Below are 27,139 nucleotides of genomic sequence, written 5' to 3' on the forward strand. Positions count from 1 at the left end.
ATTCCACGTGACTCCCATTCATGTTAAAATTAGAGTCACCAGAATAAACCCCATATGCTGCTTTGAAAAGGTACTGCAACGTGTCCAAGGAAAATTTCCACAGCTAATGGTGCTTGCACAATTTTTCTGCCTGCTTTTCTTCCTTTGATTCCTGAACATATTTTTAACAGCCTTTTTTTTTTTTTTTTAATAACACTTTGTACCACTTGGAAAAATAAAAAGAAGTGATTTGCTGGTTATCTTGGTTCCTCTGCAGCCCTTTTATTTTAAAATTATCAGTTTAATCAGAATAGCTTTGCTTTGTAGTATGCAAAGCTTCCAATATCACTGTTTTTTGATACAGTCACTGTGGACAACCTTTCTATTGGAGCTGCAGCCTGCAGTGAGGTCTGGCTGCCTTCCACACCCGAGGAGTTGTCCTGTCTGGTGGTGCTCAATATTTCTGTGTTAGCCTGAAACTAATTTTCACATCTGGACAGTGAGGAACTTTTTTCTGGAAAGGCTGAGGCATAGTCTCTCCTTGGCAATAACAGCACTGCTGCTTGTACCGAAGCCAGGCAACGTGAATGTACAGGTTTCTACATTCAAGGTCCCAGTCTCACATGTGGATCTTCTGCCCAACACTAAGCATCTGTAACATCTGTAGCAGCTGCAGAAGCCCACCCACCCACCAGCAGTGCTGGGCCTGCTGTGAGCACAGCTTGTCCTAGTTTGCCTTGGTAATCACAGCGAGCAGTGCATGTGCTGTGCTCACGTACACACATACTGATAAATATCGGTTGATTATTAAATTTGTCATTTATGACTATAGCCTTCCTGGTCATTTGGAGAGAGAGAGAGAGAGAGAAAAAAAAAAGTTAATTTCTGACAGCTCTGGTTCTCTTGTCATTGCTCTCTAATTTTTACTGGTTACTAATGCTGTGCATGAGAGATTGTGCACAGAAAGACAGTGTGAATGCCATCTCTTCATTTTTAACTCATCCTTCTCATTACTGTCCCAAATTGCAACACATTTTCATTTCAGCCATTTAAATCAAAAGTGCAGCAAACACTGCATCTAAACACTTCATTACTTTAACCTTTAAAGGATGTAAACAAAGGGAAAATATTTTGCTTAAATGTGGAAGGTGCTTCCACCATGGGAAAAAAAAATACATCTCCTTGCTAACAGAATTGTGTATCAGGACACGAGAAAAGAAACAAAGATAGGGTTGTCCTGTCATTAAAGCACTGACAAGTGAGGTGTGGGCTAAGTTCCCATCTCTACCACTAATTTTCTAGGCAACATGCAGCAAGACATCATTTATGTATTCTTGTTAACCAATTAAAAATTACTTAACCTCACCTTTCCTTTTTCCTTTTTTATCCTTTGTATGTTCTGTCAATTCAAATGGTGTTCTCCTTTGGTTGGAAACCTGTGCTTAAAAGAAATACCTGAAACTTCCCAGGATGCTGGAGTGACAGCTTGCACATGGAGCTAGAACCTGTAATCAATGGAGCTTCAGCTAAAGCAGAGGTTTGTGTACAAGACAAGCACTTAAAAAAACCAACCAAACAAACCAAAACCAACCACAAAACAACAAACACCCCCAAAACCAATCCACTGGTAGCCAAACATCGCTCTGCAATTGCTACACTCATTGCCTGCTTTAAGCATTATGGCTCAAATACGCTGACGAGTTACTGTGGTTAGACAAGTTACCATGTCAGCTGAGCTGCAGTAGTAGCCAGTGGTAAATATTTAGTAAAACATACTTACCTAAATGTTAGCAAGAAAATTTTGAGGAAATGCTTTTGACCTCACATTTCTGAAGGAGCTTGAATGCCCCTGAGTAATAACAGTTCAGCTGTCAGAGCTAAGACAAGTTAAAACTGCTTTAAAGGGGTCACTGCAGTTAATGGGGAAAGCCTGACTTCTTTAAAGTGGCTACGGCATCCATCACAAGGATCTTTTGCACTTTAACATTAGAAAAAATTTATGAGATTGGTTGATGCTGCACCTGTGTTTGTTTCAATGATGATTAATGATATGAATTACTATTTCTCCCTGTTTCATACTGGATAAGAAAGTAGTTTTTACACATAAAACTACAGAATAATTCAGGTTGCTCAGGGCCTTGTCTGGGTGAGTTTCGAGTTTCTCCAAGGATGAAGATTCCTTAATCTCTCCATGCAACCTGTTCCAGTGCTGCACCAAGTATCAGTAGTTGGGAATATTTTATCCTTACGTCCTACCAGTTTCCTTCACTGCAGTTTGTCTTTTCTTCTTTCACTGTGTACTTCTGAGAAGGGTATGCATCTTCTCTACAGTTCAGGTAGTGGAAGAAGATACAACTGGATCCACCCTCCTCCCCCCAGCCTTTTCCAGGATGAACAAATCTATTTCTTTCACATTCCCCTTGAACACGAGGTGCTCCATCCCCCTTAATCATCTTGGTGGCCTTTTGCTGGACTAGCTCCATTTCATCAATCTCTCCCCATTACGGGGGCACAAAACTGGACGCAGGCTTCCAGCTGCTGCCTCACAAGTGCCACGTTGGGGGGAATAATCCCTTCCTTTGACCTGCTAGCTATGCTTTAGCTAATGCAACCCAGCATGCAGTTAGTCCACATCACACAAGGGTGCACTGGTGATTCATGGTACTCAGCAACACAGCGACCATCCTACAAGCAAACACCTACAATTATATTTGTAAAACATGAAATTAGTCTTTCTGAGTCCTCAGTTTGCATTGGCAAGCACGCATTCTCAGCTTGCTGTGTTGCAGAAATTAAAATCAAAGCCCTGGCCATCATAAAAATCAATACTAGATACTGAAGTGTTACTCTAGTACTAAAATCAAGAAGCATAGAGAAGGAAATTAAAATCATCAAATTCTTTCAAATAATAACTAAAGCAAATTGAGCAGCTATGAAACATCCTGTTCTCTGGAGCTTAAAAGCAACAAGGCAATAAAAAACCCCTAACCCATGCAAAGCTAAATAAGTTTTATGGAGAGATTTTCTTTCCTTTCTCCCCAAGTAGAACCACCAGTTTAAAGATTTTGCTTTAGCTGGTACCTTAAAGATTTTACACAGCAAAAGGCCATTTAGGCCATGTATATAACTGAAGCCATTTGCAAGCTGCACACATACATCTGGGAGGTTTATCTCCCAGATTGGTGGAGATAGTTCTTTTCCCTAAGTAAATTAAACTTTGCAGCCCACTATGCAGAATTAGGCTAGATAAAAGAATATCCAGTTCTCTGCCATCGTTATTAAAATGTTGTATTTATGCCGTTACTCATGAGGGAAGACTTTTTTGTCCATATAGCTATATTTTTAAGAATAAGAAACACATCTGTGCATGTAATTTTGACTTTACAATTTTAACAGTGTCCTTCAGATTTCCACCACTGCCAAAACTATATAGCTGCCAGTAACCCCCGTCCCGGCTTCACAAACTGGCTTCCAATATTCTACAACCTCAAAGGGTCTTTTCTGATCTCTTGACAGGAGATGTGGCTGTGCAAAGTAGCCAGCAGGTACCCCATCTACAGAAAGTGAGAAAAGTCATTAACACCCTCCTTAAGACAGGTAGAAGCACTCTATGAGCCATGCTGTTACTTCAAGGAAAGGGGACAGGCAGAAGGAAAGACTGGGGGAATAAATCCTGTTGGAGGTCAGAGTATCGAACAGGGAGAGAGGCTAAAGGAAGCTTCACTTAGAACAGAGAGAGAAATCCAGTAAGATTTCTACATCCAGTCACTAGTTTATGTATGTGCTTTTAAAAAATCACATACAGGCCTTAAAATGCAGAATAAGTATCAGTTATATGACAATCAGATCAATCAGATTAAAAAAAAAAAAAAAAATTCACCAGGAAGAAAACAGCCCTTTAACAACTTCCAAATCCCTAGCTTACATAAAAAAGAGTTCTTGGAAGGAATCTGAAAATCTTGACAGCTATGAGATTACATCCTTCATCTCACACATTTGATTTTACAAAAATAAGGATGTTCCATTTTCCTACTTGGTGACTTTTGAGATGTTATTTTCACTATGAAGGGCTGATCAATTGCTTCGGAAGAGGCTGACAGTGTAACAATGATATAGTGAGATCTGTAGTTTCCTTTGGACTCTTGGTTAAGTACAACAAAAAGTTCTAGGCAGGCTTTACTATGCAAGCAAAATGGATACAACTGCAATTTTAAATTCTTGCTGTTGAGGTTCTCATATCAGCAACACAACAAAGATCAGCCAGTTTCCCTAAGACAGAAAACTGATGCTTGAAATCTGAAGATAGATCTCCAGAGAGAAAAAATTACCATAAAATTCAAAGCACGTGTGGAACCTATTTCCACAGATGCTTCCACTCTTCTAGACAGAGACTTGACATTCTTGATGCCAAGGATGGTTCTTGAGCATTTCAGTTTCATGGCCATGGCATGAATATCTTCAACTGACATGGTAAGATCTTTAATCAGCTGCACTAATGTCCTTCTCAAGGATTCTGACACAGAATTTGGTATTTGTTTCTCTACCTGTCTCTGGTGTTTGGGTCAATATACCTACATGGTATCAAATCTCTCTCCATTCCTGCACTCAGCTTCTAAGGTGATATTCCTCAGCTTTCATACATATTACTAGGGGCCTTGCTTCTCTGCTTGCCATGACCAACATATAAAGGTAACTTCAGGAACTGGGAGGGAGCCTATCAATAAATTATCTTTCAGTCATAATTAAATCCACAACATTTTTTGTATGGCTATTCAAATTGACAGTGTAGAGGTGAAAGGGCAAAGAAAAAAGGGCCTTACCACTTTCAGAGGCACACACAACACTTTCCATCCTCCAGTAAGATATTTTGCTCTCAATGGAAAAGCGGCAGAACTCAAGTTCACATATCTCAGCTTCACTAACATTCCCAAGTAAGAACTGCCCCTGCTGTGGTCTCAAGCCTAAATATTCTGTGGGGCAAAACCTAACACTTTCTTCAGAAAGTACATGCTAAATCCCTCACCTCCCATCCTCCTCCATTTTCCCACTCATCCAATCTCTGGGAACTTGAGGACAGTTCACATCAGCACACCAAGGTCCAGTTTAACCCGTTATCACTTAAGAGAGCTTTGCGCAGCCCATGTAGGACTAACTCTGCTACAGGTGCCCTACTGTCAGTGCTCAAGGTAACCTACAGAAAGCCAGCAGAGGCAGGTACCTCTGTTGGCCCCGCGTGCACAGTGCAGACATGGCTTGAAATAGCTGGTGTGCTTAAAGGAGAGGAGAGCCCATCCGCACCCGCGCACCGACTCTTCCTCTCGCTCCGGCTCCCAGGAGCCCTCCCTTCCCATATGCCTCTATCACAGCCAGTCTCAATTTACACTGGTACATTGGGTAGCAGGATCATTTTGTCAGATGCTGGCCAGTTACCTCATGTGCTAAAAATAGAGACACACGGCAGCAGCAGCAGCGACTGACTGGCAAACGCCTTTTTAATGGTGACTGACGTATTCAATCAAGACAATACGTGAGATGTAAACTGCAAACAATGAATGAAATTTGTATAAGGACAGATGAGATGAAAACAACAAAGTGCCCTGGCTTTGCTTACGAGACACGTATGAAAGATTTCTGCTGCTCTTTTCAACCACAGTGCTATTTAGATTACAATTACTTAAAGCGAACCAACAATAATACGAGCTCTTCTGCTACTCTAAGAGAGGCTATAAAAATCTCATTGTCAGCTGCATCATTCATCACGATAACCTCATTTCAACTGAAACAAAATCTCTGAGACATCACCTCCCCCCCCCTTCCTTCCCTTTTTTATTTGCCTATAATAAGGTCTATAGTCTAGGGAGCTCTCGGGCTGAATTCCATGCATTGTGATTCACAAAATGAAAATCTGGTATTATATGCCCACTGACATTCACATCAGCAGCAATTCATGCAGCAAAAAGCCATATGCCATGCACCTCTGATTTAACTGTACTACAAAAACATATCCTAGAAAGAAGAAATAAAAATACAGAGACCAGAGTGGTTCCTGGGATCTGATTATTATCCACACTTTAAGACAGGAATGACAGGGGCAATACCACAAAATACACTGTTTTGGTGGCAGTTCCAGTTAGGTCATATCATTTCCCTTAGCGACTAACACACTCTACGTGCAAGTGAGGAATTCTTTCCCAGTGCAAAAGGTTTCTACAGAGTACAAAAAAACCCGGTTAGCACAGATAACCTACACTCAGTGTTTCTCCTCTGGTTATCAGGCTTTCCACTCAATCATCTTTTTGAAGGCTGAGATGTTTATTGGTTTGATCAGCACCCACAGAGATGAAAATGAAGAGTGCTTTGAAAATACGAAGTACCAACAGTTTTAAAAATTGCCATCTCCAGGGTGTTAAGCAGACCCGTATGCGTTCTACAGTAACACATAGACTTCATTAGAAAGCTGGGGGATAAAATCCACTCTGCCAATGACGGCTAGGTTTTTCACAAATAATAGATTTCACTGCTGAAACCAACAGCGACTTTCATCACTGGGGAAAGGATAAGACAAACAAGTTTCTGACCAAGGAATGGATTATACTAAAATACTCTTTTCCTTTTTTCTCTTTTTTTTTTAAATAACAGATGTTTTGTTAAGACACTTCTTCCTTTCCTTGCTTTTTGCTTGAAGAATCCATCTCTTTCTTAGTGTACCCATCCTGGCATATAAATGTGCAGAATTTCAGCTTTAAAATGCTTTTCCTTTTAAGCCCATGCCCTCCATGAAATCACTGCGTATGTGATCACTGGAGAAGGATAGTTCAGCTAGGATAATAACTAGATGTGACTCTGCTACTAAAGACTTTTGAAGCCTTCTGGCAAAGACAGAAAATAGTAAAGATATTATTTTTAATGAAAAAAAATCTTTGAACTAGAAAAATAGTTCATAAGCTACAAAGTGCAGAGAAAGGGCAAGTGTTGCTCCTTACTGCTTCGTTATCCAGTCTAAGTACTTATATTTCACAAATTAATTTTTTTTAAATGTATTTGCATTCTTGACAATGCTAGTTGAGACTGAAAAATTTTCAAAAGGAAGCAACCAACTAGATTTAAAAATGCAATACTCTTGTTCAGTTCCTTTGAGCTTGACAGCCCCAACCTTTGGGGTATGAATATTTAAATTTCGATCTGATTTTTACAGACTGATGCCTTAGTAAGTGGAAGACCGCATCTTCAGCGTCTTAAGCACCCCTTCTCAGGTCCTGTGGCCAGAGGCAGCAGACGAGTAATAAATTCGCTTTGACAAACACAGTGGGACACATTTGGAGATCTGACATGTGTAGATAAACGCACAGAGACAGAGAAGAGCCATTCCTAAATGAGCAGCTGATGAAGGAATAAACTTGCAATATCCAGGCCACAAGAAGCATAGAGAGAACACCGACCAAATGCTAGGGAAAGGTCTTAAACAGGTTCTCCCTACATCACATTAAATTGCACCGCTTAAAACAGACCCTTCTTAAGGAAGTGGTTGCTAATGGAATACACCTGACAACCTTCCTGCACCCAAATTATGCTCTTCTAGGAGATTCCCATTGTATTTGGAGGGTTTTTTCTTCAATTAAAAAGTCACATTTTCTGTATAAGCTATGCAGCAGACTTGCAAAATGTTAATTGCTATACATTTTTTTATAAATTCATGCATTACACAATTAATGATACAATATATTTATAGCAATTATCTGTTTCCAATAGAAGTTAATAAAGTGCTAATGGCCTCAGGTGTGAAAATGTGAAATTCAATTTGTGCTAATCTGCCTAAGCCTGGGGAATACTGAATTCACTCTATGTGAGAATAATTTATTTGTGGTATCCCTGACTGATATAAAGAAAGCATTGCCAAGGGAAGGTGCAATAAAGCTAACAGAGAAGTGCAATCATTCCACTAGCCCCGCGTTTCCCACAGGTAAAATGCAAACAGAACAGCCTTCCAAAGCTTCTCTCAAAAGAAGTGTCCTGGTTTCGGCTGGGACAGAGTTAACTTTCTTCTTAGTAGCTGGTACAGTGCTGTGTTTTGGATTTAGTGTGAGAATACTGTTGATAACACACTGATGTTTTAGTTGTTGCTAAGTAGTGCTTATCTTAAGCCAAGGACTTTTCAGTTTCCCATGCTCTGCCAGCAAGCAGGTGTGCAAGAAGCTGGGAGGGAGCAGAGCCGGGGCAGCTGACCTGAACTAGCCAAAGGGATATTCCATACCACAGAACATCATGCTCAGTATATAGATGGAGGGGAGTTGGCCAGGAGGGGCAGACTGCTTCTTGGGCATCGATTAGCAGGTGGTGAGCAACTGCATTGTGCATCACTTGTATTTTCTTGGGTTTTATTTCTCTCTTTTTTTGTTATTTTCCTTTTCATTACTATTATTATTATTATTATATTTCTATTATTATTAGTTAGTATTATATTTTATTTTACTTTAGTTATTAAACTGCTCTTATCTCAACCCACGAGTTTTACTTTTTTTTTTTTTTTCCTTGATCCTCCTCCCCATCCCCCTGGGAGCGGGGCGGGGGGGAATGGCTGCATGGTGCTTAGTTGCTGGCTGGGATTAAACCATGCCAAGAAGTAAAATTCATCTGCTTCAGACCGGTGAAAAAACATCCATAAGAAAACAATAAATGCTTTGGAGAGCATCTGTGAAGAGCTATTTATCAACCCTTTCCATCCTTATCATTGAAAGGAAAAGCACGCGACAGATTTACAGACTGACCAAAGGATTTTACTTTCAAGTTTGTTTGAATTAATTTTTCTCCTGTTTGAGGTAATGGTTCTTTCATGATCCCGGAGCTATCATTTGCCATCTTCCTCCAAGCACCCCTGTGAGGGGGTGGGAAAGAGGGGCACAGACACAGAGGAAAGCACTACCTTTGGGGCTGGAGCTGCTGCTGCAGCCTGGAGCTGTGACTGGGTGATGGAGGAGGCTGGAGCAAACGGCCAGACATCCTCATTCGTTCTGCTTTTGGCCCTGCTGCTGCTTCACTGCCAAGGCACTTGAGCTCTGGGTGCCTTTGCCTCCTTCCTGTAAAATGGGGTTTAGCAAGACTCGGCCAACTCTCCAACGAGCAGAAAAGTGCAGAATATTGTTAGCACCACTAGAGGGGATCGCCTGCGCATGCTAGGAGACTTGCTCCTCCTCCAGGTATGCGGCAAAGCCCTGCCACTTCCAGCTCAGGCATGGAGCTGCCATGGCAAGGACTAGCACTAGGACAACAAGGTTGCAGCCGGGGGGGCATTTCAGACAGGATCTGCGCACAGTCTGCTCCTGGAGTCTCCCGGATTTGCAGAGGACCCGGCAAAGCCAGTGACAGCTCCTCTGCCACACTGCTGCTCTGACCCTTTCTAAATGACACTCTATACCTTTGCTTCCTTATCGATAACTCGCATTATTTGATCGTGGTGTTGGCCCACAACACACTTCCACACAAAACACCACTCTCACAAGTATGCTCCTTAAAAGCCTGCCCTTGAACACTTAGTCATATTTTGAACCTAGCCTTACACAATTATTCATCCTACAGCTGCCGAAAGCGTGACAACACTAGAGAAGCTGAGAAACCTGTGGTATGGCATTTCCAAACCGTCAGTGAGCAAGCAAATGGTATTTTTCATTTTTATGTTATGCTTGGTTACCTTTTCTGTTATCTTGTCACAGAGCAAGGAAAAATGTTGACAGGGTCTGACCATGAGCAATAAACATCTTTTGTGGTTATCAAATGCCTCAGTGTTTGCTTTGGTATTTAATTACAGGACTCATGTAGGGCATTTATTGTTTGTATCTGCTGCCACTGTGAACAATGTCTACTCTACTGATTACCTCACAACACAGTTTGTTACATGTATACCTGTCAGTGACATATACTATCACCATGCTGAGCAGACCCCACTCCTGCACGGGGATCCAGTGCTGTGGCTTAGTGTGTCACTGAAATAGCCAGATACCACAAGTGCAGTTGCTCAGGGTACCCAGGTCTACCACTGTGAAATGAATGCTAGCTTTGCCAAAACGCTGAAACCAGAGTTTTTTGGGGTTTTCTGAGAATGCTTTTCTTATTACAAAATAAATTTTCATAGACCTTTTAAAAGCTGGTGTTTTATACTATGACAATCTCAAACACATGGCTAGCAGGCAAAATAAATTAACTAGAGTTGTCAGTAATGAGAAAAATGCATTGGTAGCATCATTAGCCAACCTCATCCCACTTTCCTATTCCTTAAACCCGTAGTTTCAGTGAATGCAGTAGATTTTGATTTCAAGCACCATACACCACTGGACTTCCAAAGCTTTTCAGTTTTGGCATCCCTTACTTAACTTTAGCCATGTTGAAATGATAATCTGTGTCTCGTTATGAGTGGTCATTTTTGGCGATCTAAAAACCTAAAACTACGTGAATACGCTAATAAAAGCAGCTATCATTGTACCCATTCTCTACAAAGCAGCTTCAAAACCTTGGTAGGTGAATCAAGTAATTTCATCTTTTTCCTTCCACATTGGGACTGCAAGCAGTAATTTTTATTCTTAAATGTTTTTTTTAAGATGGCACTACACTAGGCACAGAATTAGCAAATTGTTCATATTGTTCTGCAGGTCTAATAAGACAAGCTATGGCTGGCCCTGCAATTAAAATAATCCATTTGCTCACCCTTCCTCCTATTAGCATGTGAACTTCAAATCTACAAAAAGCAGCAGACTGAAATCTCTGAAGACCAGAGGTAAGAGGATAATCTTGTCCCCTCCATAATGTCCTATCTGTGGTCTCCTTGTCTCGCGAGAAACAATATGTGTATTTTACAAAAAGATCACTAATGAGATAGCGATCTCAATGTAAATCCTCATCAGGGCAACACAGGTGCATTTACTTAAGTACAACTAGTGGGGATCAACAAAAAATTTTCCATTGGGAGTATACTTTCATTTGGCCCTATGGAAGGAATTTTACAGTGGGGCAGTTACCTTGAATTCCACCTACCATCATGTTAAAAATAAACAAACAAAAAAAACCCCTACCAATTTAAGTATATCTTAGTCTGTGTGGCAGCAGGGCCTGATTACCCTGAGCAGAGTGTAGGTGGTCCCTATGTGAGGGAAAACTGACTGATGGGCACCTATTTAAATGGGCAGGCTGGTGATAAAGGTTTCTAGATGCTGGAGTGCGAGATAACTCAGTCCAGCTTTCTTACAGTCAGCACTGACTCCAAAAATCAATACACAATGCTTTCTTCTGCTGCAATAAAACATGTAGAATTATGTAAAGCTTGGAGACAAGATTATATTTTTGAAGTCATAAACCATGCTGTCTGCTCACAAATGACTGTGGAGGACAGAGCTTGCAAAGTGTCCTTTGATCATCTGTAGGCTCAAAGAAAAACAAAAAGGTTTCAAATGGAATTGTTGCCACTTGCATGTCTGTCTATCCAACTGCATCTTAATTTCTCTAGAAAACTCACCAGACATGAATTATGTATGTCTTAAAATGTTATAAAGGCACAATATAAGCTTAGCTGCCTGACTGAATTATTCTATTTAGACATCTATCAGTATGTTGAGAGACTGTAAAAAAGGTTTTAGGTCTGACAGTATCGTACTATCACCATAGAGATCCAAGGAGTTTTTTCTAATGCAAGAATTGACAAAAGGTGTCTGTTTTAATGAATGAGAATCAGAGAGACAAAGCATGAGATCATAAATATTTCACTAAAACACCATAAAATTCTTCCAACTATGAGCAAAGTGCTGTTTCAATTATTTTTTTTAAGCTTTAAAAATTAACAAACCTATATGAAATCTCCACAACATGGACTGAGGAACTACAATGGCGCAGTATGCCATTTTGTCATCAAAAGAAAGTCTTAATCTGATGCTTAAAAAACCCTTGAGAACTGGCACTGAAACCTGAGGAGAAGTATTCAGTCACCTTACTTCTTTCAACACCTATCATTCTCCAATGCAAGAGAGGAGGAAATAAATCTCTATATGTGCACACAGACCTCCTACAGCCCCTCAATGTACTAGCTATTGTGATAAATCAAAAGTTCAAAATTAAACAAAAACCTCCTTTTCTTCAATTACGATTAAAGATCAAAGCAAGTGGATTAGCATTTCAGCAGAATCTCCAGGTCTCAAGGCTTACCATCCAATATACCAAGAGTGTCCAATTTTGTTTTGGAGATTTTGGGGGAGGAAGGGAAGAAGGAAGAAAATGAATGATCCCATCAGCCAGGTGGGTAGTAAACCGTAGCAAAGGGGTGTTTCATACATTACCATGACAATCAAGTTATTGAAACTGAAAAATAGTAACACAAAGAGAGGATAAAAGAGAATTTTACCACAGTAACTAAGCTATTGCATCTTGTGAGGCCTGCTTTCTTCCTGTTCACTCCTGAAAATAGGGGCTGAATGCTCCCTGGGTCCACATGGCCTTCGCCTGCCAAGTTTTCAAAAGTAACCGCATAGAAACACGTACCCTTAGCACAGAGGAAAGATGCAGAAAGAATACTAACACGCCATGATCACCAAAGCCTCTTGCCAGGTAAGGATTAAAAATGGTGTTGTTTAGTTTGGTAAAGCCATCAGCACTGGCAGCTGTCACCCACCAACCAGATGGGTAAACCTTGGGTACCACTATATAACATATCATCCCCCACAAATCCAGAAGTGCTTCACAAGCCCACACAACAACACAGTTTGCTTCACTCACAGATCCCTTTAGACATTTATCAGCTGAGTAATGCACATCACCACCACATGTCATTTGAAGTGGATAAGAGCACAAAAATCTCCTTATGACTAAAAGAAAGGATTTAGATAAGCAGAACATAATTACTGAGCTGTTAGAAATGAAAGTCACAAGAGTTTAGTACTCCCTCCCCTTTACAAAAAGTGTTACAAAGTCAAGAGTGATTTCCGCAGGCAGACATCCTGGGTTCATCTCTCATGCACCATAGTGCCACCACCAGACACAAATCCTGGTAGCACAATGGCAAACGTTTCAGATTTGCCCCATGGAGTTAAGGATCACCTATGTCTTCAATGACACATGCAGCAGGACCTTGCTGAACCTGAAAGAGCTGCTGGGTGAAGTCGCAGGATTTTCAGTAACAGAAAACACAAATAGCAACTAGTCAGATCAGAGAAGAAACTACCTGATCTTCCATGAAGCTCCACAGCAATGCCTAACACTGAACAGTAAATTTCTTTGTTTTCTTTTTAGGGTGATCTGGGCTGTTGCCAGAAACAGGACCATTCTTTTCCTGAATCCCCTAGAATTACTAATAATATTCTAACTCAAGTGGTGGGAAATTACGTACACAAGTTTTTCTTCTACTGAGACAGAAGGTCTGTAAGTAATAGGCCGTTGTTAATACATTTGTTTAAAAGAACCACATATTATGAAGTAGTCTCAAAAAAGTTGTTGCTTTTTTAAGCCCTTGATTTTAGGTTTCTATACTGTTTGGTGAATTATCTTGCTAATTATCTTCAATTATCTTTCCTTCTGCTCTCCTGGACCACTAGGTAAGAGAAGCGTGTCAGAAATTCCATGCAAGAACAAGCCTCTAGGTCATCTAGCTACAACAGCACGCATTTTGGACTTCCCTTCTCTCTTCTGCCTGGGCTCCGGTACTGCTGCCAACTATCTTACCTAAAAGAACTCAACAAAGGTTATTCAACACTGTGTCCTAAGGATTCACCTTCGCTCTGCAATGGAAAACGGACATTTAGACCACTTCAATAACAGACGGTTCCAATTAGAAGTTAGGCACTATCATTCTTACTAGCTTTCACATAACATTTGAGTCTGGTGACTTCAGAGCACTTACATGGCACATGCTGATACAGTGCAACAATCTCACTTTTCATTCTCAACCAACAGCTCTATAACCAACATCTAGTCTCAGGGAGAGGCTCAAGATCCAGTCAGAGGATCCCAACAAAGATAAGGAAGCCAGCAGGCCACAAAAGCACGAGTTTGTCCTTCTTACGAAATGCCAAAGATACTTTTCAGCCTCCTGGTAAGTTAGACAGTTAAAATAGGATGTCTAGGGACCATTAAGACAGACGGCCCTGTTCTCCATAGCTTTGCTGATAGGAGACTGGCTGAAGCTTCTAGAACTCTGTCTTACAACAAAAAGGCTACAATACTGAGGGGGGTTTTCTGTGGTTTTTTTGTTTGGTTTGGGTTTTTTTGTTTTAGCAGGCTAAACTGCACAGCACTTTGTGAGGGTTGTGTCCATTCTTGAATATTTTATCACTTTAGTGCTCATATGAAATGAAAGGGATGCACAGAATTATCACTGCAGTACTCTCTTTGCATTATTTACAACTTTAGAGGCTGCAGCACTTCAGCATAATATTGGTAACATAAAAAGTGAGAATTTTCCCTTAAGTCAGGTTTTTAGTTTCATAGTCTGCAGTGCATAGTCAACATGTGAACCTCCCTTACACATCCGATTCCCTGCCCCCACTTTCTAAATGCTGGCCCTCTGATGTACAAAGAATCTGAACAGATGAAAACTCCACAGCATTCAGCAGAAGCAGGATCAGTAAACCCCTGTGCTTCTAGGGAAGCATACATGGCCTTGTTTCGCCATGCTGCCCGGTTATTCCCACCCCACTCTTTTTCTTGCCTTGTTAAAGTCCTCTGAAGTTGCCCTCATCTCCTTCCATGTCTTGTTCAAGAGCTGAATGCAGATACAGAAGAACTCCTCAAACGATCTGTCATGGGTGAAGAACATGGGATGGAAATCGTTGCAGGTCTCACTGGCTAAAAACAGAAAAACAAGGAGGGTGGAATAAAACATGTACAGGCAGGAGCTTCAAAAAATAAACATAAAATACAATGAGCCACTAAATTTAGAAAACACTGTAATTGAGAGGCACCCCAATTCTAGTAGCAAAGGATGTCAAAACATTATCCTGAAAAGCCAGTCTTGGTCTACAGTCTTAAAGACAATGAAACGCCATATAGAGCCTGTCTGCAGGAGACCAGCAGCAAGAACAAGAGGAAGCAACTACCTGTTTGCCTGAATATTCTCTCAATGGGTGTTTTGTTTGTGCCAAGTTTTGTTGTTCAGGCCGGGACAGAGACACACAGGGAAGAAGCACAAGTCTCCTCATCAAAACAACAGCCTTTCCCACTGCTAACAGCATGTACCATATTGCCTGCTGAGAACCGAACACCAAACCCCATCAGTCACAAAATAGCATTAGATCAATGTACACACTGAAATGTGAAGCTCTGCTGACACAGCAGATGATCTACCATATTGTACATGGATATACCACAGAGGTAACCAGAGAAATCTAGAGAGACATACAGACGAGAATGTAACTGATTAAATTTGTTCTTTGAAAATAACTGGAAACAAAAGAAATGGATATTCTGTCATCTGTTCCTTATCTGAGATGGGGGAGGAGGGGGGGGACCAACCCCAAACTTCCTTTTTTTAATCAAATACTAGCTTTAAGGAAGGAAAAAATAAAAGAATACTATAACGATGATCCCAAAAAGGAAAGTACAGTTTGGCAAGACTGCTGTGAATCTCCTTGAGCAAAGAATGGATTTTCAAAAAATAAGGGCTGAAGCAATGCTGACCTCTGGGCACATCTGAGCAACCTGGGAACAGAAGGGGCTTTAGCCAAGGACTGAAAAAGATCCTTAATTCCTGCCGTGACTTGCAGGGCCACCTCAGTAGGTTGCATATGTATGTTCTTAAAAAACTAACAAAAAAAGTCAAGTTGACTAAGCCTTTCTTCATATACCCAGTCCCCAAATCTCTCAGCTTCGGCTTTCACCTCTGCATGAGCACTCCTTTGGACTTTTCCAGCAGTCGCTCACATGCCTATACAGCAGCATCTTCCCTTACTTCAGGATCAAACAGCCACTGCTTAGGCAAGCTTCCTCCTCTGCAAGAACAGCAGAATTACCAAGCGCTGGGATAAATCACCCTTTTCCTGAGGCTGGATCACTGTCTGACATCTGCTTTCTCTCAGTGGAACTGGAGAAATTAGAATTAAGACTCTTTGCAGGAGAATGTGAATGGCTCAGGCAGGCTGACTCCCTGCATCAGCTGCAAACACTTGGTCCTGGTACCTCTTCTAGCCACAAAACCACCCTTTCAGCATGTTTGTTTACCTCTGCTGCACCAGTAGCTCTGCCACAGGAACATGAGTTGTGCTTAGAATCACCTGAACCCTCAAAGAAAAAGGGTTTCTGATCTTTCCCAACACGCAGTATTCCAATTATAAAGCAAAACTCTGAAGCTTAATTGTAAATTTGAAGCTTAATTTTAACATCAGATTTACTAAGATCTAATCAATTCCTCAGCTACGTGGCAAGGATGAGAGTTAATTTTGGAGCACAGGTTTCATTCTAATCAAGTAAACTCCATTTACTTCAAAGGATGTGCAGTCAAGGGGGAATTAGTCAAAGCAGAGACCTATATTTATAAGGCACGACTCAATCCCTTTAAAAGAACAAAATGCCTCAGGCACGATTTTCAGAGCACCTTCAGCTTCCATTCAGTCCACTGGAGCTGCAAGGGCTCAGTACTTCCAATAATCAGACCTTCAGCCTGTAATAATGGCAGAGACACAACAGAACAGATTCTCAGAGGGCACTTAAGTCATGAAATACTATAATGATGAGAAGAAATAAAATAACACCAAGCAGAAGAATGCAGCCAGCACCTTCGCTGTATAAATCACACCACGAAACAAGGCAATAACCCTCGACACACACTGGCCTTTCTGATCCTCCTCAGAGCCTGAGCTTATCACTGCTCCTGCTCATAAAAATCAATAAATCAAAATTAATGGAAAGGCTAGGGATTCTCAGAAACTTGATCATCAGTTCTAACTCATGCTCCTTATGATAATCAGCCCCAAACTGTATCTACTATGTTGACTGTTCTGCACGCAGAATCAGAGGTGCCACCTCCCCCCGCCTTTTTTTTTTTTAAGTAGGCAACATACTGTGTTTTATGTCTTTTGAGTCTGAAAATGAAAGAGTAAAAATCACTGTTATTGATATAAATGGAGAAAGTTAGGCCTGCTAGAAAGCAGGATCAATGTCTTAAAGCACAAAACAAATCCTAAGAAAAATTCAAAACCAAATGATAAAGTTTCCTCAAAATTCCCACGAGCATCTAGATAGCAGAGAAAAAAAAATGCATACTCAACTTCAAAGGTGGCTTTTTGTATGTTTTGAAAACTCTATCCAAAATAATACAATTCAACAGAAAAATCACAAATGAAGCACATCAGCAGTGTTTACATTATAGCATATCTACAGGCTGCAGCTCAGGTTACATCTATGTTCTGCTCAGAATGTTTAAATATCTAATGAAAGACAATCCTTGTCCCAATACTTTCTTTCTCCTTTTGACAGGTAAAATGAGGATGAAGGAAAAGGCAATACTGTGTTTCCAGACCAGAGTAAGACCGAGTCACAACCTGCGGTCTTACCCCATGCTCTCCAGCCCCAAGTCAGCATCTCCAATATCAGAGCACTGCCTGTCTCTGTGGAGTGGGCAAATTCAGAGGCTGCTCAGTTTTACTTCTTGGGTTTATTTTTTCACTAACTTGCAATTTCACTAGTTCTAAACTGAAACAGAGGTCCAGCATTAGAATAATTTGGAGACCTTCTACATAAGAGCTGCATGCAAAATTCCTGCCCTTAAGCCCAGCACTCTCTAACCTTCATTTTCACGAGCAGGGACTAACCACATTTATAACCACACAAAAACACACACGGCTGCAACGCAGGGACACAAATCATCATGATTATTTAATAACATCATCAAGTTTTAATTACGCCTCTGTGAGATCACCTTCGAAAGGCAAGTCACAGATGTCTGGCCTCCATAAATCAGGTGAAGATCTTGTTGATTTTCCTTTCTTGGCACAATTCTCGGAGCTGTAGATCAATGTGCCACCTCTCAGGATTCAAGTAGTCCTTCAAGCTTCTAGCTGATCTATAGCTGTGACTTTGAGGAAGAAGCTTAGTTCATTTCTCATCATAAATTGCACAGGCAAAAAAAGAGCTAATTTCTACCTGGGAGTTTATGCGGTTCCTTCAGTGTATATTTTTAGTGTCTACCCAACACAATTTTGTCTGTCAGTCCATTTCCTAAATTACAACAAAGACTTTCAAGCATCCCAGACTGTTTGAGCGGTAAACAGACTTGATATGTTATCTTGTTCCTCTGTGGATTAGTAGAAAACAACAGGAAAAAGAAAACAAATTGAAAAAGGAGAGTTATATCTTCATTTTTCACCCCATCCTAAATGCCTTTTCCCATGAAAAACAACATCATCAGGGCCGAATTTCTTTTAGCTGTGTCAAGAACAGTTAGGTATTTGCATATTTGCATAAGCCTGTCTTGGAAGGGCACAGATTACATGATGATGTTTCAAAAACTGCTTGACTTGAAGTACAGCAGAGATGTAAATTTCAAAGTTGCTGTGGTGAACTGAATACAGACAATAGGGATTTCTGCATGCAAGACAGACTCCAGGAAAGGACAAGTGCACCAGACCAGACACCAGGCTGGTATGTCAGCTCACTGTCCAAACCAGTATGAACAAAAGGCCACCAGTTCAACAGAAACTGGTTGATATCTGGAAGTGCTGATTACATCTTTCCCTCACCTTAAAAAGTACACTATGTGTAGATACCTATAACTAGTTTCCACTTGGAAAGGGAAAAAAAAAATGAATACAATTTTTTAATCTTAGAATTTATTTTGTGCAATACTTGGAAGTAACACAGAGATAACCCCTCCCTCCCCCCAAAGCTACAAGAGCAGACAGAGACACAGTAGTATACCTCTCTAGGCAAGGTACTGCCCTTGATCTTAAGAAACCTCTGCTTTGTTCCTGACTCGGCTAAACTGCTATATTGATACTAGATACTCATCCCTCACCATGTCTTTAAAATGGCTTATGGTCATTCTGACCCCCATTGTGAAGTTCTTGAATTCAAGAAATGAAAAAGTTTGTACTGGTGTGAAAGCAAAATAATAGCTGTATTTATCATGAAGAGGAATGTTTGAAATTAGAAACTGCCCAACCCATTATTTTCAAAATCCATTCATGATGCTATGGGAGGACAAGTTGAAGTGACTTAAACAGTCATTTTTCTGTAAATTTAAGGCTTGGACCCATCACATTGGGAATGCGTATGAAACACAATTTACTAATCACAAATGAGCCATCTTATTCATGGATGTCAGCCATGTACAATTGGTCTACAAAATAGAACTAGAATAGATTTAAGTAAATAATAAATAAGTGATAACATTGCTGTGTATTCTCAGATATTTCAAAAGCAGACAGACAGCTTAAATCAATCAAATTATTCAGTCAGCCATATAAATACGGTCACCTGGTGTTAATGCTGTCACACATAAAGGGACAGACAGACACCTGTGGTGAGGAGTAAGCCTCTGTGCTGGAGGTGGTATTAACAGATCCTGTGCACCCTGAAACTCATCAGGAAAAGCATCCTGAAATTGCATCAGCACAATTCTGAGATGAGGGAAGCAGTGATGCAGAGCCCTGGGAAACTGGTGTGCAAAGTCCCAGGGAGAGAGGGGTTTGAGAACATTTCCCTGTCTGAAAGGTACCTGGGATCCATGCGATCCAATCTTCAGAGATCTGCATTTTCTATTACTGAGCTGCTGCTTAATTCTGGGTGAGTCATTTATCCCCTCTGTTGTTTTCCCCAGTTTCACAGAATGGAGATGATAATATTTGATCAGAGAGGAGGCGGGTAGAAAGATCCACTGCACTTTCTGAAGTGCAGCAAGATCCACAAATGAAGGGTGCAATATGGACCTTGGAAATATCATCTCCACTTGGCACAGCCTCCTCTGGGATTATTATTTGCCAATAACAGAAGACAACCAAAGAGCAACTAATTCTCACCAGCTTTCAGGAGAAGCAGCACTGTAATTTCTGCTTCTCCCTGAAGATGCGATACAGTAAAAATAACTACTGCCATGACCATTTTTATATACGCAATCAAAAATTCTCTCAGTAACACATAGAGTACATAAGAAAAAGCGCACCTAATACTGCAGAAATACAGCGATTTCCAAGTTATCTACACCACTGATCCCTGTAGTCTGCTGGCAATAATTTGAGAGAAAACCTTTGGCTACTTTTCTGGCATATGATAGGGAAACAGTGTGATTTAAGGCAAGGAAGGTCACTAGCAATGGCAGTGCAGTAATGAAGTAGTAATATTGCTGCCAATCGTGTAATTTTCTTTCCCAGGGAACAGTGCTGTTTAGAAGGCTCAACTGGCATTAGAACAAAAGCCACTCATCCTTTTTACTTTGATTGAGAGAGTAAGATACAAGCAACTAAGCTTCAAGACACAGCAAAATAATGCAAAAAGCTAAGCTGCATTTGTAAAATTCCCAATCTAGGTGAATTGTGTGAGGGTTTTGTTTCGCCTGCTTTGAAACAAAAAGGGGATAAGGAAGCACACTGCACCACTGAACTGTGCAAGATGTGTCACTGGTTTCCTCAGGGGTGTGGGCGCATGTGTGTGTGTCTCAGAAAATGTCATCCCAGACAGGGATATCAGGAGCGAATCCAAATCCAAAATTTCAGCACCAAAGTAGCATACACACAATTCCTTGGGAAAGCAAGGAGCTGATCATGTAAAGTAGGGCAAAAATGGCCCCTCTTTAACATGGTATGTAGCATTTCCAGAGCACCAAAATTACCCAGCCATACATGGCTACAAGACACCTTCAACAACTTACCTTACCTGATCACATATTTAGTTGGAATAGAAACAATATGAAATTGCTAAACATGCAGCAAAACCAGCAACTCAAACTCCTCATAATGACATAAGGCAATAGCATTTCTCTGAACCGATGAGACTTCTCATTAGGGGAGCTATAGAGGGAAACTGGAAGAAAAGCACACGTAAAAGGCTTCCTACAGTCTGTAAGCTTCCCTTTTTTGAGGCCAAGAATAAATTTCACTATGCAATGAAAAACAAGGATTCCACGAAGCCTCAAGCCTGACAAGACAGGCAGGACTAGGATGTTTATGGCACATGCAGCCCCAAGCTCTTCACTAACTTACCCAGATTTGCTTTGAAGGTGACTGATGCTGTCTCAGAAACACACCTCCCCTCCCCAAGAGATCATTAAATAAAGGAACCACTATTTAAAAATCCACCTCTCTCATTGTCCCAAATAAAAGTGGTGGAAGAAGAACCCTGACTATTGCAGCACAGGTCAATAATGCCCTGCACCTGTCACTACCAGCAGATCCAGCAGTTCAGAGGTGGCATCTGTGCTACATCCATAAGGAGGCGGCTGAAGAACAATATCCAGGCAGACTCACCCTGCCACACCCAGAGCTGATGGTGAACTAAAAGAAACCAGTGAAGCCAGTAGTGTCCACACAAGCAGGCTGACTTTGTAAACATAATTCCTTTTGCAACTGTCAGTAAATATGGAGACTTCACTGCACCTCTCCTACTTAGAACGGACCTGAAGACTGAACATTGTGGTTTGGAAATGCAAACAGAAAGCCAAAGTGCAAGGAGAGGAGAGTTACTAAAAAAGCTCTTACATGCAACAAGGAAACGAAGAAGATTACAAAGAGTCAGCGTTGTGCTGATAAGGGTTCCCCATCTCTTTCAAAAGCAGCTTATTTTTATTTGTGATAAAACAGGTGCCAGATATGAATAACTCTGAACTGCCGCTACAATGTGTCACAGCACACTGTTGGGCAAACAGGAAAGTACACTGCTTCCCTCTTCACTCCTCCACTACTCCCAGTATTAAAAAAAGCAGTTATCAATAACAATAAGAAAATGCAGTTTTAAAACCTGATGGATAAATTGGAGTATCATTTTCAGAGGTGAGGAAGCACTTCATTCGAATTAGTCATGCACTTCTAGGAGAAAACTCCTTGAGAGTGGAAATGGTATGAAAAAACAAAGGCTTGCATTTCTCATATCAAAAGGAATGTATTCTGTGAAAAAAAGACATAGATCTGCAAGCACAGATCTGCAATTATGCTCCGGCATATTTACAGTATCCCTGAATAACAATATAGAATCATAGAATCATTTAGGTTGGAAAAGACCTTTAAGATCATCAGAATGTTAATCGATTAACGTGATAAATTTGCATAGGGACTATGACATCTTTATGGTCACTTCTAGTAAACATATAGAATAAGAAGGAATTACACATATAAAGCAGAATCTACAGAAGCTTGTTTAACAAGTAAACATACTATGCAAAACCTTCTTACAAAACATAACACTGCTGCTCTGTCAGGTTCCTGACACCTTGCAAAGCACACAAGGCAATGATGGCTACATGAAAGCTTAAAAAAAAAACCCAACCAACCCATATAAAAAAGCATTTCTGACAATTTCTAAGCCCACAGACTGTCTACTTGAAGTCCAACTGACAGAGATAGTGGCACTGACAGAAGGCCAGCTAAGCTCAGACCTATCAAGGGAAACACCTTATCACATCTGTTACAGATTGATACTCTAGTCCCTTCCCTGTTGCATCCTTTCTCTCCTAAGTCCTCAGAGAAACTAGCCTTAACCTTATCTCCAGACAGATCAGGAAGAATGACAGTAGCAATGGAGGAGGTAGATATTCTCAGCATTTATAAAGAGGAGCATAAAGGCAGTCACTTTTACACTGTGTAACCACTCTTTTTAGCCCTACAACACCCATTGGCAATGTTTATTGCTAAATGCTATACTCTGGCACATTTTCTATTAGCTGTTGCAGCACAGCAGACCCAGAACACTCAGGGCTGGAGTGAGAAGTTCCTGGGTGCAGAAGTAGTGGGCACTTGCTCTGCCTTTGCTTGTGCATCTCCTTGATGTCCCCGCCCACGAGGAGTACACAGAGAAACCGCCTTTCATGGCAGGATTGCTGACTTTTCACTTCTTACTCTGACTGTTCTACAGAGCACCAGCTGATTGCTTCTCCCCCTGAAGGGATTCTTGCTAAAAAGCACACTCTTACCTCTAATTACCCATTTTCTTTATTAGGAAGTTACACAGACTGCATTACAGGTTATAGTTCGTGCCTCTCAAAAGACCTTCTGTGAGGTACTTCATCAAGAATATACTCTGGTTACCATTTGAAATACAGATCATGCTGTTTTGATTCACAAGAGAGGAGCTGTCACTGAAAATTAATTCTGCTTTAAATAGGCTGGCTAGGGCTCCATCTGTAAGCAAAACTTAAAGGAGCCTATGAAAACCTGCAGGAAAAACACTGCAAACAGTAGCCTGGGAAGTCTACAGATTTTTTAGGTCCCCCTTGCTACCTAAGCAGCTCCCATTCCCCCTTCCCTCACATGGACCTCCTCATTAAAATCAAATGTTTAAAATCATAGTGCAAAGAAATTATGTGGTTATTGTGTAAGACAACTAGTGGAAAAAACATAATTTTTTTGGTATTTGATCTTACAAGTGAGCAACAGCAGGAGAACTGCAAGGAAGAAAAACAAATGAGCAGATGGAGAAGCCAACAAACCAGCAGTCAAGCCAGGAAGGAAAAGAATCTCTTTCCTGGTACCAAGTCATTCCCCTATTAGAAAAAAAGGTTACAACTGAATTACCCATGCAGACCTGGCACAGACCAGCCACAAACCCTCCGTACTTACCATTAGAGGTGTCCGTATACGAGACGCCTCCTTTGGTGCACTTTTGTGACAGGCTGTTAGGCTACCTTCAATGCCCCCATGGTGGCGTATGAGGCAGGCTGGCTGCCTGATACCTCTGCCTAATCAGTCAGGCTAGCTCCAGAAGTGCAAAAACTGGGAGGACAAATAACCAGTTATCTAGAAAGTGAGTAACACAGCTAAACTTATATTAGCTCCTCTGCCATCACAGAAAAGGCAACAGAACAAAAGCTCTCTAAATTCAACCACTTGCTTTGAACCAATCCCAGATATACTCAAAATGCCAAACAAGGTAACAGACTGAAACACAGGGAAAGAGGACATCGATGTCAATTAAAAAAATGATTGCCTGTGATTAAGGTGAGGGAATTCACTGTATCGCACATCCTAGAGTGATGGCAGCTCATCTTTCATGTCAGATCTGCTTCTGAACTGTGCTGAAACTACATTGCTTGCTCAAGAACCAGGAGATGCACACCTACTAGCTCTCTTTGACTTCTTTGAAAATATGTGCGGTACGACCACTACTACCACTCCACTTAGGACAACCCACCTTAGAAATAACACCTCCCCTCTCTCCCCCCTGCATCCCTACAAACTGTGTATCTCCTTTAAAATATGTCTATTTATACATATTTGTGCCAAATAACGTTTTTTTTCCCCCCTTTGGGAAAGTAAAATGTGAGAAAGGGGAAATCGGCCACCAGATGCAAGTCTGCACAGGCAAAATCCTGTGCAATATACCCCAGGCTAGGAACACCCTAGCATGTCTATAGCCCACCTGCTATTCCGTTCTTGGTCTGCCATGGGCAATCAGCAGTGCTAAGCGAGGCAGCGACAATCTAGTGATCTGTGGGGAAATGGAAATCTTCCCTCTCCTCGTGAACTCAATTGCTACTGGAACCCAGTTGGACTTGCTGAGGCGAAGGTCATTAACTCACTGTGAAAACTGCACCTTAGTTATCTAACCACAACCGCCTAAATTGTTTTCTCCCCCTACAAATTGTCTTAATCTGTAAATTACGTTTTTAACTATCTGGGCTAGAGTCCCAAAGTCAGACTGGCAGAACAAAAATAAAACTGCTGAAGCATACTCTTTTAACATAGACCAAACCGAGTAATTGCGACTCACAAAAAAGGAACACAGTGATGTGGTAGGGTGCAAGCTGCTCAGGAAACATTGAACCTCAGTGCTTGTTAGTGTATTTATCTGAGATCATCACCATAATGCACTGCCTAAGTGCCAAGCATCTTCAAATGGCTTTGTGAACATTAATCAATCTCTAGAAGGACATTAGTTAACATTAACTTTTCAGATGTCAAACTTAACCTCTTGAAAGGCAAGCAGAAAATCAAGTTAATTAGACCACAGGCTTAACAAGAGAAGCTATTTAAACAACACATTTCCAAGCAGCACATTCAGCTCGTAAGCTACTCTAGTGGAGTTTTCACTTCACACTAATATGAACTGAGCTGTTTGATACTACGGCTGCCAGAGCATAGTTTTGGATAGGTAAAACTACTGTCATCAAAAGTTATGTTTTAGAAATGTTTAATTTGGCTGTAATATTGCCCTACTTCATGTTATTGCTGCTCTTTATAGGCTGAAACATTAAACCAGTATTTCAGTCATACCACTGTAAAAAACCAGGATGTTAAAACATTGTATTGTAGTCTGGGAAACAGGTCTCTTGCTTAAAAGTATTTTAGAGAGTGCAAACATGAATTCCTGCTCTATATCCTAGGGCATTTGCATTGTATATTAACAGACATAATTCATTATAACCCCAAACCTTTTAGTTTATAAAAAAGCTTAGAGAATCACCTAGTTCAGGGATAAGTGAAGTAGTGCAGGTTCTCTCCTCACGATGCTTGGTGTTAAAAGCCTTTGAGTATAAACGAAGTGAACATGCGGGAGACTGGGAGAGGAAAGAGGCCCAGAAAACACATTAAGACTTGCTGAGGTCACATCTTTGTAAACTATCAGAATCAGGACAATAAGGAGGGAATTTGGTCTAAACTATAATGTCTCTGGTGTTAATAACTGCACAGTATTCCCTTGTAGCTTGTTCCATTACTTATCTAGTCTCTAGCTTTGTTGTTGTCATTGTTATTTGATATACATTTTCTCTTTTGTATTTTAAATCTGTTATTTGTTTTGTCCTTGTTGACTACGAGAACTGAATAAAGCAATTTTTACATCATGTCTTGAGGTTCTGAAGACAGTTATATCTTTTCTATCACTTTTTCCACCGTGACCATGAGTAATTGTCTTACTTTCCCATGTGTATTATTACTCACTCCCGAAATACGTCTGTATGCATGAGGATTGCAGAATAGACATGCAAAGATGAAAATAATCATTTCTCAGAACCAACAAAAAAAAATGCAGGCAAAAACCTTCAGCTGAAATTTCTCTGTTGCACTATGGCTGTATTTGAAAAAGGAGCTAAGCTAACTCTCCTATTACTCCCGTTGGAGACACTTAGCAATTTCAGACAGGAGAAATGAAAGTCATCTCATACAAGACCTCTCTTTGCTTCTGCATTTCAGTTTAAAATTAGTTCTCAAAATTTAGGATTATTGCTTGGCTGGTTTTTTACAAAGTATTATCCCCGTCATGTCTCAAGAGACATTGCATATGAGGCAAGTGTACTAGCCTTGCTTTTTTTAAAATAAACTGGTTCATAACACAAGCTAAACAATATAAATTCATCTGAAAAAAATACCATCATGCCCTCAGAAAGCATTCTTCAATTCTCTCTTGACTGAATCTGATCAGCTGTGACATCTGTATGTACAGGTTATTAGCATCTATTTAAAAATTGTGAAGTAATACATCTGGAAAAGGAAAGTGTTTCCCAATCTACTGTGACAAGTTACAGAAATAACATTTCCAAACAAACCATCAAGAAACAATTGAGATTTCAAATGCTTTTTTGGAGAAATAGCTAAATTTCTCCTTCACCAATAGGACAGATTAGAAATGTTGGTTTCAAAATTACTAAGGCAAAAGCAGCACCAGATTGGCTTTATGAGAAAAATAAATGTCAGTCCCTTCCCATTTAAACTGGAGAAAAGTAGTAGAAACTTTTCTTATGGTAGATTAAAATTGACCAGCAAGAAATTTTTCCCAGCAAGGAATTAAAGAGAGTCTGAATTGAAGCCATTCGAAACCTCTGTGGTTTTGGTTTTTGGGTTGTTTTTTGTTTGTTTGGTTTTTTGGTTTTTTTTTAACCTGGATCCCAACCTGGTTCATTATTCAGAAATTTCTGTTGAGCCCAAACTGGCAGAGACTTAGAAAGTGCATTGCCCTTGGCAGCTCAGAGTAACAGCTTAACTAAAAATGGAAACCCCCTGTCCCCAGCTGGGATTTGTTGAGCATGAGGAACTAAAACCTGATCAGCGCAAATATT

General features: G+C 40.5%; 1 protein-coding gene across 3 annotated transcripts in view; it reads right to left on the bottom strand.

The window, feature by feature from the left end:
* ELMO1 (engulfment and cell motility 1) overlaps positions 1-27,139 on the bottom strand; it is a 315,014-nt gene that overhangs the window by 93,229 nt on the left and 194,646 nt on the right. For all 3 annotated transcript variants that reach the window (XM_050891281.1, XM_050891283.1, XM_050891282.1), the window contains one exon: positions 14,657-14,793. In XM_050891281.1, coding sequence (XP_050747238.1) covers positions 14,657-14,793 — 137 coding nt within the window. The remainder of the gene's footprint in view (positions 1-14,656; positions 14,794-27,139) is intronic.

This window comes from Gymnogyps californianus, chromosome 2 (assembly GCF_018139145.2).
Source record: "Gymnogyps californianus isolate 813 chromosome 2, ASM1813914v2, whole genome shotgun sequence".
Taxonomy (NCBI): Eukaryota; Metazoa; Chordata; class Aves; order Accipitriformes; family Cathartidae; genus Gymnogyps; species Gymnogyps californianus.